The sequence below is a fragment of the Symphalangus syndactylus genome, chromosome 19 (genome assembly GCF_028878055.3).
Source record: "Symphalangus syndactylus isolate Jambi chromosome 19, NHGRI_mSymSyn1-v2.1_pri, whole genome shotgun sequence".
NCBI lineage: Eukaryota > Metazoa > Chordata > Mammalia > Primates > Hylobatidae > Symphalangus > Symphalangus syndactylus.
In genome coordinates this window covers 25,418,611-25,431,286 of record NC_072434.2, presented here as the reverse complement: position 1 = coordinate 25,431,286, position 12,676 = coordinate 25,418,611, and the positions used below count along the sequence as shown (strand labels likewise).

At 34.7% G+C, this 12,676-nt stretch overlaps 1 protein-coding gene across 12 annotated transcripts in view; it reads right to left on the bottom strand.

The window, feature by feature from the left end:
• Positions 1 to 12,676, bottom strand: part of DENND1B (DENN domain containing 1B) — a 292,006-nt gene that overhangs the window by 146,235 nt on the left and 133,095 nt on the right. For 10 of the 12 annotated variants that reach the window (XM_055234175.2, XM_055234177.2, XM_063613729.1 and 7 more), the window contains 2 exons: positions 9,857 to 9,926; positions 3,823 to 3,903 (listed from right to left, as the gene is read on the bottom strand). In XM_055234175.2, coding sequence (XP_055090150.1) covers positions 3,823 to 3,903; positions 9,857 to 9,926 — 151 coding nt within the window. Of the gene's footprint in view, positions 1 to 3,822; positions 3,904 to 9,856; positions 9,927 to 11,921; positions 12,098 to 12,676 lie in introns of those variants that run through there. The other 2 variants (XM_063613725.1, XM_063613727.1) reach the window with 2 other exon arrangements.

Genomic DNA, 12,676 nt, shown 5'->3' with positions numbered 1-12,676 from the left:
TTAATAAAGATAAAGTGTTTCAATAGTTGGTAGTTTTGAGATGTATTTTTGTAAGGTATTTATTTACCCCTGAGCAAATATGATACTCAAATTTAAAGGGAGAACACATTTGTATTTCTCATTAATGCCACCTCCACTGTCTTAGCACCTTTATTTTCCTTAACTCTTTAAGAGTGTTAGAATAACTTTATAAATATAACACTTTCAAAGAAAAATTACCATTTTTTGGAAAATCCCAGGCTCTTCTTTATTCTCCTTGACCTTTCCCTTGGTCTTTCTACTGTATTTCCACTGACTATAAACCTTGGATTCTTTGGGCATCAATGACCTACAAGTCTAAGTTTCTCCTTAACTGCTCTTTCCCCCAATTCTTTCACTGGATCTCCTTTCCTTTTACCTATAGCCTATTTGGGCAATTACAACTTAGCCTCTGCTCTGTGCTCTTCTATATTTTATCCTTTAAATAGCTACAACTACGTCTGCTGCTGACTCCCAAATTTGGGTTAAAAATTCCAGGTTATCCTTAGTCTTTTATCACCCAGTCTACAAATGACTATTAAACCTTTCCACTTTGACAGTGTGCAACAAAAGAAGATGCAGACATAAAGCAGCAGAGAGGGTCACAGGAAAGAAAAAACACTGCATTAAGTTGTATGACAAGAGGTTTCACAAAGTTGAAGACTGAGCAAGTTCTAGACTAACAACACAGTCAACAAAGAGGCTTTAGTCCAAAAGGAAAGCATGATGTTCATTCAAGAAGCTGAACAAAGCAATGTGACCAGAATAGAGGAGGAAAATTAAAAGTTGGATTGAATCTAAAAAATGGATGGTCCTGAAAGCCTGGCCAAAGTTTGGACAAATTCTATAGAAAATGGGGAGCTACAAAAGGTTTTCAACAGGAGACTTTATATAGCGTAAGTTTCATCTGACAGTCTTTTGTAGAAATGACTGGAAGGAGAGGCTCTAGACTAAGAATTCTTTGAAGTACTAAGCACCAGAACTAAGGTGCTAACCACCTTAGTCTACTACTAATAGTAGTGGTTAAAAAATGGAATAATGTAAGAGAACACTACTATCACAAGAAATCACAGGATGAAATTTGCTCAAGACACATAGACAAATGGAACAGAATAGAGAACCCAGAAATAAACCCAAATACTAACAGCCAGCTGATCTTCGACAAAGCAAACAAAAACATAAAGCAGAGAAATGACACTCTTTTCAACAAATGGTGCTGGGATAATTGGCTAGCCATATGTAGGAGAATGAAACTGGATCCTCATCTCTCAGCTTATACAAAAACCAACTCAAGATGGATTAAGGACTTAAATATAAGATCTGAAACTGTAAAACTTCTAGAATATAACACGGGGAAAACCCTTCTAGACATTGGCTTAGGCAAGGATTTCATGACCAAGAAACCAAAAGCAAATGCAATAAAAACAAAGATAAATAGTTGGGACTTAATTAAGCTAAAGAGCTTTCGCAGGGCAAAAGGTACAGTAAGCAGAGTAAACAGACAACACACAGAATGGGAGAAAATCTTCACAGTCTATACATTTGACATCCAGAATCTACAATGAATTCAAACAAATCAGTAAGAAGAAACAATCCCATTAAAAAGTGAGCTAAGGACATGAGTAGACATTTCTCAAAAGAAGATATTCAAATGGCCAACAAACATATGAAAAAAAAAAAGCTTAACATCACTAATGAATCAGGGAAATGCAAATCAAAACCACAATGTGATACCACCTTACTTTTGCAAGAATGGTCATAATCAAAAAATCAAAATACTTTTGTAAACATCAGTCACCATATTATTTAGCAAACAGCAATAAAACATAACTTTTCAATGTTTAAAACTTCTTACACATGTAGTTATCCCAAAATATGATCCTCACACATCTACTAAACAAATATTAAACTGATCACATGATCACTGCATCCACATCAATAACAGATGTTGGCCTGGATGTGGTGATCAAAGAACACTTCTACACTGCTGGTGGGAATGTAAACTAGTACAGCCACTATGAAAAACAGTGTTGAGATTCCTTAAAGAACTAAAAGTAGAACTACCATCTGATCTAGCAATCCCAGTACTGGGTATCTATCAAGAGGAAAAAAGTCATTACATGAAAAACATACTTGCACACACGTTTATAGCAGCACACTTCACAACTGCAAAATTGTGGAATCAACCCAAATGACCAGTAATCAACAAGTGGATAAAGAAACTGCGGTATATATATACATGATGGAATACTACTCAGCCATAAAAAGGAATGAATTAACCGCATTTGCAGCAACCTGGATGAGACTGAAGACTATTATTCTAAGTGAAGTGCCTCAGGAATGGAAAATCAAACATCATATGTTCTCACTGATATGTGGTAGCTAAGCTATGAGGACGCAAAAGCGTAAGAATGATATAATGGACTTTGGGGACTTGGGGAGAAGAGTGGAGGGAGGGTGAGGGATAAAAGACTATGAATATGGTGTAGTGTATACTGCTAGAGTGATGGGTGCACCAAAATATCACGACTCACCTAAAGAACTTACTCATGTAACCAAACACCACCTGTACCCCAATAACTTATGGAAAAATTAAAAAATTAATTAATTTTTAAAAAGACAAAAGTTATTACCAAAGAAAATATAATAAAGATAACAACTTCCCTGTCTCACAAAAACACAAAAGACTTACTATTATATATACTTTGAGTTAGCTTTTCTCTCATTTTCTCTTGCGACATTATATTTTTTATTCTTTATTAGGAAAAGTTTATTATTTTAGAAGAAACAAAATTAATATAAATAAATTTTAATAGTCTAGCCTGTATGCCAAAACCATGAAGAAAATTAATAAAAACATCCATATTTTATGGTTTTGAACTTTAAGAATTTACAAAAACTCCCAAAACATGAGTGTTTTTAGATATAGATGGTACACTTCATTAAAAGTTTCAATAGTACAATAAATAATCTATCCCATCACAGGCTTGTTGTCTGACAAACAGCAATTCAATCATATTTCCAGTATTTTGTGATTATACTAGAAGACATATTACTGTACAGGGAAATAAGATGAAACTTTCACCCAGAATTTTTATCACATATTTATATGTTATATGTCATTTTCTATTCTTACTAAGTACTGTTTTCATTTTAGGAGGGTTATTAAGCATGTGTGTATATTCCTTTATAATGCACGGATTACACCTGAAAATCAATGTTCCTTTTTTTTTTTTTTTTTTTTTGAGACGGAGTCTTGCTCTGTCACCCAGGCTGGAGTGCAGTGGCATGATCTCGGCTGACTGTAAGCACCGCCTCCCAGGTTCACGCCATTCTCCTGCCTCGGCCTCCTGAGTAGCTGGGACTACAGGCGCCTGCCACCACGCCCGGCTAATTTTTTGTATTTTTAGTAGAGACAGCGTTTCACCGTGTTAGCCAAGATGGTCTCGATCTCCTGACCTTGTGATCCACCCGCCTCGGCCTCCCAAAGTGCTGGGATTACACCCATGAGCCACCGGGCCCGGCCAAATCAGTGTTTCTTAAAAGTGAAATATCCTCATAGATTTGGTTACTTTTAGTTTACAATAAAATTTTTTAAATTCAACACACTTGATATATCAAGTTATGATAATTACAGCATGTTAAAAAGACACAATATTATCACCTTGTTATGTTAGTACTAGCAATGAAGTCTTCCTGAAAGCAGAGATGACTTGATAAAGAATTGCCTGAAGGTTCACATGCTCTTAACGAAATTGAGACGTAGCTATGACTCCCAAAAACAATTACTGATTGAATACTTACCACACTCAAATTTACAGGAGTATTTGCCTTTGGTACTGGGTGGTTATACAGTGATTTGAGAGTTTCATTCAAATCACTTTCCTAGGGCAAAAGAAAAAGTACATTTTATAAATAAAACATATACCAAGCAACTGCAATTAAAACTACTTGATAAAAGTCTACTATGGCTTTTCATATTAGACATATTTTATATAAATGTTTTCCACAGAAACAGTTCAAATACCTGAAATTCAAATATTGGAGTCTAATAAATATGAAAACATATTTAAATCCCTTTATCCAGAAGAATAATGGCAATATTTCTATTTAGTATAAATGTGTATTTGAAAAACTTAGTTATTATAAAATATACTAATGCTATAAAAAGAAATTATCTAAATCATTAAATCCAATAAGAACAACTGGATTGAATAAAAATAGTAATACAACTTTTTATCAGATCACAGAGTACTCTCATTTTCCATTTTCATTTTAAAATCCCAAAGCAATTTTTAAGGAATAGAAACAATTTAAGTAAGATTATTGCACTGAAATGCAATGTAGAGGTTATTCTAAATATTTCTTTTCTACATTGCTACTGGTCACTACTTGACCCACAATAAATGGGATTAAATAAAACATACAACAAATCTACTTCATAGGATTTGTATAATAATAATATGCCTTGATGTGCACCCTCAATTTTTCTGCATCACATACTACAAATCCAGTAATAAATATACAAAGATTTTTATAGACATAACTACCCTTATTCTCTATTTTCATGTTGGAGAGAATAAATCAAAGGAAAAGGCAATTGTTTAGAGAAGTTAGCAATTTGAATAAGTTTGGATACGAGACATAGACTTCTCACGATCTTTCTTATGCCTTGTCTATCCACTTATACCAAAACTTAATAAATCAGAACTCTGTAACTACTTTCAAAAGTATTCATTCAAAACTACCTATTTGAAGTACTCTTCAGAATGACATAAAAAGACCAAAAACAATGTATTTCTTGATCACTTAAACAACGAAATGTATCAGAGAATACTGCAGATAATACCAATCCCTTTTGTAAAAGAGGCTCATATGGTTATGTTTTAGAATTACCTTGTAGAAGGACTGTGAAATAAATAATTTACCTCTTGGACTTTTAAACAATGAAGCATACCATAGAAAATTGTGGATCATATTGATAATCTGTTTATACAAAATTCTTATAGGTACAAAAATTTTTAGACTAGCTTTTAAAAATTCTTTGCACTTTCTTACATTGATCAAGTAAGGAAAACTTGAACTGTAAAAGTTACTTAATTAACCTATGGCACTGAATTAGAAATGAACAGAAAAAAGTACTACAATTACAGATTTATTTCTGGTTTAATTAATGCTATAAACTTATTTCTTCCTCAAATAAAGAACACAAATGGAGCCTCCCCTATTTCCTCTTCTCAGAAAGACAAAATTATATAAATTTGCTCATAGCTATTTTCTTTTATGTATTCCAGTATTACTGATGGTTTCAGGAAAAAAGAAAGATACACAGTATGGAGATAATAATTTATCAGTAAGAGTTACTAAAATTACTAAATAAAGGAAAAGTATTCAAAATTTAGACAACTAATATAATTAATGTGAATTCCACATGTACATTCACAAAAACAAAGAACAAGAAATTATCATGAATAATTTAACCAGAATTCTGGTTTTGACTTTTCATTGCAAAAAAATAAATAGTTGTATTTCCAGTTATTTTCTTAGGCAAGTGAATGTCTGTACAGCTTCCACATAAAATTATTCAACTGTAAAATGATGTTAAAATATACTTCATAGAATTAAGCAATCAACTATATAGAGAAAAATATTTACATGCACAAACACATACACATAAACAACTAGACTTTTGACAAACATTAAAACTTGCAATTACATTATAAGAAATTGGTTGACAATTTTAGAACAGTAAAAGGACTACCTTAATAACACATTTAAATCCTATTTATATAAATAATACCTCCCTTACTTTCCAAGTGACAGAACTGATTATCTGACTTATAAACACTGTACTTTAATCAAAGTCACAAGATTATTAGAAAATATAACTTAGGCCGGGAGTGATGGCTCCCGCCTGTAATCCCCAGCACTTTGGGGGGCCGAGGGGGGTGGATCAAGAGGTCAGGAGTTTGAGATCAGCCTGGCCAATACAGTGAAACCGCGTCTCTACTAAAAATATAAAAATTATCCAGGCGTGGTGGCACATGCCTGTAGTCCCATCTACTTGGGAGGGTGAGGCAGAATAATCGCTTGAACCCGGGAGGTGGAGGTTGCAGTGAGATGAGATCGCACCACTGCACTTCAGCCTGGGTGACAGAGCGTGACTCCATCTCAAAAAAAAAAAAAAAAAAAGAATTTAAATCCAGGATTTCAGGGTTCAATCAAACCACATTGCCAAAAGCCCAGTTACCTCTGTATTATCAATACTGCATTAAGTTTCCTGGGAACATTTATAAAGATTTTAATTCTAAAGTGACCACACTCACCTTTACTTGTGACCACCACCACTTAAGGCAAACGAAGGATTTCAGCTGATTTATCAAAATCACTAATTTTTATTCTTACAAGCTTATTTTCAAATATAGTCTGCATCCATGTTTAACATAGTGCCTGTTTCGCCATACTGGGCAGACAGAAATGTCTATACCATTTTAGCTGAACTGTATCTACCAAAACTATATAATTTTTAAAAATTAAATAAAAACTCAAAATACTACGCCCAGGAGGATATTTTCCTCCAGATTCAGTCAACAGAACTTTTAAAACAATATAAAGAAATAAATGATCGTATACTAAAAAGCTGAAAATAAGCTTTTCCTATGGAAAAATTTAGAGTGAGGGAAATAACATTCTGTCTCACTATATTCCTATTTTAAAAATTTCATCAACAATTTTGTCTATGATTGACGTTAAAGCACGGGCATACAGAATCCAGTGAACAAAAAAGTCACAATAGCTGGATATTAGTTTCTACAATTATAAAATGGAGAGCTAAAAACTGAATATTAGAAACTTTCTAACGTATTTTTATTTATTCTACACCTTTTGACTCAATATCTATTTGCTATGGGAGACACAGAGATAGCACAGCTCCAATTCTCAATTATTACTTTAGTTGTGCAGACACAGTTACAACCCAGTGTAACCTACAGAAAGCATCACCTAACTTAACCTGGAGAGTCAGGAAAAGTCTCTAGAGAGGTACTTGTGCTGAAATTAGGTTTGTTTCAACAGATAGCTACATTAACTCTTTTTTTTTTTTTTTTTTGAGATGGAGTCTCGCTCTGTCGCCCAGGCTGGAGTGCACTGGCGCGATCTCGGTTCACTGCAAGCTCCGCCTCCTGGGTTCATGCCATTCTCCTGCCTCAGCCTCCTGAGTAGCTGGGACTACAGGCACCCGCCACCACACCAGGCTAATTTTTTTGTATTTTTATTAGAGACGGGGTTTCACAGTGTTAGCCAGGATGGTCTCTATCTCCTGACCTCGTGATCCGCCTGCCTCAGCCTCCCAAAGTGCTGGGATTACAGGCGTGAGCCACCGCGCCCGGCCCATTAACTCTTAAAAGATAAGTATTCTACCAGTAACAATTAGTGAGTGGTCTGTAATCTATCACAACTGTATAGAGTTATGTTCTGGGAAATTTAAGTGGCTCAAAATAATTAGATAGTACATTATGTGCAGCAGATGAGTGGGAGCAGATTAATTTGAAGAGAAGGTCAGAAGCCAGATCATAAAGTTATTATATGTCATGCTGCATACAAGTTTAAATTTTATTCTGAGAAAAAGAGGAGACTATGAAGCGATTGTAAGCAGTGGAATAAAATCAGTTTTCAGAAAGTTCATATTGAAGAGAAAAGAGTGGTATGTAGATAAAGAGTGTGTCTGAAATACCCATAAATAGTATCTAGAGAAAAGAGAACCAAGAATATAAGATAAATAACACCAAAACTTTAGGTCTAGATGGGCAAAAAAGGCCCAAAAGAGAAGCTGAGGACATAAGTAAAACAAAGAAGAGATAATGTCAGGGAAATCCAGAAAACCACAATGTCAAGAGTGATAGAGTGCCAAATAAGAATTTAAACAGATAACCAGAGAATGGAGAGCACACCCTAAATGCAAAAATTAATAGACAATAGACAATTATAAAGAACTTTTAAAACACATTTTATTTCAATTAAATTGTATCAAATAGCATATCTAATGTTTTAGTAAATTAGCTCTTGTTAAAAACATCAAAGAATGGCCAGGCTTGGCAGATGGGAAGCAGAGGCAGGAAGATCCCTTGAGGCCAAGAATTTGAGACCAGCCTAAGCAACATAGTAAGACTCCATCTGTACAAAAAAAATTTTAAAATTAGCTATCTGTGGTGGCACACACCCATAGTTCCAGCTAACTGGGAGACTGAGGTAAGTGGATTGCTTGATCCTAGGAGGCTGAGGCTGCAGTGAGTGATGATTGTACCACAGCGCTCCAGCTCTGGGCAACAGAGCAAAGACTCTGTCTCCAAAAAAATTTAAAAAAAAAATCAAAGATCAAGCAAAAAAAAAATTAAAATCATTATCCCAGAGAATTTTGTTCATTCAAAAGCAAACTTCAGCTTTTATTTCTATTTTTTAAGAAAAAAAAGCATAAAGACTTTTATTGAGAACTAAAACTATAAAATTCTTAGAAGAAAACATATGAAGAAAGCTTTGAAAGACTGGATTTGGAAAAGATTTCTTGGATATGACAGCAAAAGCACAGGCAACAAAAGATAAAAAGTAGATAAATTGGACTTCATTAAAATTAAAAACTTTTGTGCATCAAACAATACTATCAAAAGAACAAAAAGGCAGGCAAACCACAGATTGGGATAGAATACTCGCAAATCATCTATCTAATAAGAAATGAATATTTGAATATATGAAGAACTCCTACAATTCAACAACAAAAAACGCAGCATGATTTAAAAATGGGCAAAGGACTTGAACAGACCTTCTACAACTTTTGACTCAATACCTATTTGCTATTGAGACACAGATAAAAGAGTTCCAACAAGTACTTCTCTAGAGACTTTTCCTGACTCTCCAGGTTGACTTAGGTGATGCTTGCTGTGTTCCCAGAGCATTTATCCTGGGTTGCAATTTTCTGTCTGCACAATTAAAGACCTTCTCCAAAGAAGATATAAAAATGGCAAGTAAATGTCCAATATCACTAACCATTAAGGAAATGCAAATTAAAACCACAATACACCACTTTGCACACACATTACGACACTATTAACCAAAAAAGAAAAGAAAAGAAAAGAGAAAAGAAAAGAGCAAGTATTGGCAAGATTGTGAGGGAAACAGAACCCTTGTACATTACTGATGGGAATGAAAAATAGTGTGGCCACTGTGGAAAATGCTCTCATGACTCCTCAAAAAAATTAAATGCAAAATTACCATACTACCCAGTAATTCCACTTTTAGGTATATACCCAAAATAATTGAACCCAAGGGCTGGAACATTATTTGTACAAACATTTTCATAGCTGTATTATTCACAATAGCCAAAAAGGAGAGGAAGCACCCCTCAGTGTCCATTGACAGAAGAAGGAATGAACAAACTGGGGTGTATTCATATTCAGTCTTAAAAAGAAAAAATTCTGACACATGCTACAACATGGATGAATCTTGAAGACGTTATGCTAAATGAAATAAGCCAGTCACTTGGCAAATAAGGACAAATACTGTGTGAGTCCACTTATATGAGATACATAGACTATTCAAATTCATACAGATGATACAATGGTGGTTGCCAGGGATGGTGAGGGTTGGGGAGGAATTAGTAGATACTGTTTAATGCATACAGACAGAGTTTTAGACTGGCAAGAAAAAAAGATGTATGATTGATGATTGCAGATCAACATTAATGTACTTAATGTCACAAAACTATACACTTAAAAATGGTTAAAATGGTCAGTTTTGTGTTATAAATATTTTACTACAGTTTAAAAATGGGGAAAAAATAGCTTACCAGTTCCTTAGCCAAGTAATCTGCAAGAGTATTTAGAAGCTTGTAATACACTTCAAACCAGGGAAGGTAACTGTAAAATAATTATTTTAAAATGTATATACATAAAATTCAGAATCAGAAAACAGACAATATAAACATTTAATTCATATTAATTCAAATAGGTTAATCCTGGAGGTCAAAAAAGAACTATACCCATTTTCTTTACTTTTTCAGCAAAGTTTTACATATTATTTATTACTAGTTTTCATAAAACAAATCAGAATCTAGAGTTCTACTTAAAAAGTTGTTCATTACATACTTCTATTTTACATCAGCAATATTTAAAATTATTTTCATGGCATTCAATAAAAGCATGCATAAGATAAAACTTAACCATTGTAAAAAAATCATATAAAAACTAGTTTTAAAAAGCTTTTAAAACAAAAGATATCAAAAATATCTCCTTTTAATATGTTACTGGAGTATATAATACAACAGAACTATGTGTTTTTCAATTCTTCAGAAATGTTGTTTAAGAATGATGGCAAATTTCAAAATAACTCAATACAAATATCAAAAAGACTATTCTAAAATTATAAAAAATTTTAAATGACTTTCATATATCAAAACCAAATATAATTCAAAATTTAATTCATTGTACTAGATAAAACTATATTTTTAATGATAGCTAAATATTAAATCTAAAAATCATTTATATAAAACAAAATCTATATTCCTTATTAAAAATTAAAATATTAGTATATTTTTACATGTCTAAAGATTTTAATGTTACACTGTACACTTTTCATGTAGAATAAGAGGAAATCACAAAATACACTGTTGTTAATTATCAATTGACAAATACTCAAGACTTTTCTTCAAAGCATTAATACAACATGCTACTTTTAAGAGAAAATATTGTGATGCTTTTACTACATAATTGTACACAGATTAACAGTACATACACATAACACGTAAAATTTAAAAATCAGTAAGTAGAATGTAAAAACAGAATTCTACCAGGATTTTTTTCATATAATGTCTGATTTGTTAGTGACTATGAATGATGTCATTTGAATCAGAAACTGAAAGTAGTAATAAAAGAGGAAGTTAGGTAAACTACAGTATCTTTACTCAGCAGAATATTATAGAGTTATTTAAAATGATAATTACAAATACTAAGTAATGATATGAAAATTGATATGATACTTTAAAATATCTACCCAACTCTGGTTAAATCTAACATATTGACTGTATGTATTTATCTCTGTGTCCTCTGGAAATAACTGCAAAATGATAATAAATGAATAAAAAGGGTATATATTAATGAATACAAGCAAAATGGAGGAAAAAACAATAGCAATGCAGGTGGATGACTTTGTAAATATGGTAAGCAGAAAGATAACTAACAGCAGAAGCAAGGAAACCAAAACCTAAATGCCATTAGAAAGGAAAAGGACCAGCAGAAGTGCTCCCCACAGAGTTCTGAAACACTGATTTAACAGTATCTCAAAAAAAAAGCCCCTCGAAGTCCTATTTTCTTGGAATGAAACCCACTACTATACATGCAGTGTTTCCAAATCAGTTTAATACCTTCCTTTTGAACACAAATTAATAGCCAACCACCAGATATTTGAGGAAACACAAATACAAAATGATGTTTATATTGAACAACATAAAAAGAACTACAAGTAAACATAGACAATACAAACAGCTGAAGAGAACTCCAAAACTTATATCTAATATCCTTAGGAGCTGAATTAAGAGCAGGAAGCTATTAAAAAAAACTAAACTTTTCTAAAAAATAAAGATAGAAAATTTTAGACAGGAAGAAAGAGCTTTGCGGAATAGGAACAGCTCCGGTCTCCAGCTCCCAGCCCCAGCGACACAGAAGACTGGTGATTTCTGCATTTCTGCTTGAGGTACCGGTTTCATCTCACTAGCGAGTGCCTAACAGTGGGTGCAGGACAGTCAGTGAAGCGCACTGTGCGCGAGCCGAAGCAGGGCGAGGCATTGCCTCACTCGGGAAGCGCAAGGGGTCAGGGAGTTCCCTTTCCTAGTCAAAGAAAGGGGAAACAGACGGCACCTGGAATATCGGGTCAGTCCCATCCTAATACTGCGCTTTTCCAACGGGCCTGGAAAACGGCACACTAGGAGATTGTGTCCCGCACCTGGCTCAGAGGGTCCTATGCCCACGGAGTCTCGCTGATTGCTAGCACAGCAGTCTGAGATCACCCTGCAAGGCGGCAGCGAGGCTGGGGGAGGGGCGCCCGCCATTGCCCAGGCTTGCTTAGGTAAACAAAGCAGCCAGGAAGCTCGAACTGGGTGGAGCCCACCACAGCTCAAGGAGGCCTGCCTGCCTCTGTAGGCTCCACCTCTGGGGGCAGGGCACAGACAAACAAAAACCCAGCAAGAACCTCCACAGACTTAAATGTCCCTGTCTGACTGACAGCTTTGAAGAGAGTAGTGGTTCTCCCAGCATGCAGCTGGAGATCTGAGAACAGACAGACTGCCTCCTAAAGTGGGTCCCTCACCCCTGAGCAGCCTAACTGGGAGGCACCCCCCCAGTAGGGACAGACTGACACCTCATTCAACCGGGTACTCCTCTGAGACAAAACTTTCAGAGGAACTATCAGACAGCTGAATTTGTGGTCTCACGAAAATCCACTGTTCTGCAGCCACCGCTGCTGACACCCAGCCAAACAGGGTCTGGAGTGGACCTCTAGTAAACTCCAACAGACCTGCAGCTGAGGGTCCTGTCTGGTAGAAGGAAAACTAACAAACAGAAAGGACATCCACACCAAAAATCCATCTGTACATCACCATCATCAAAGACAAAAA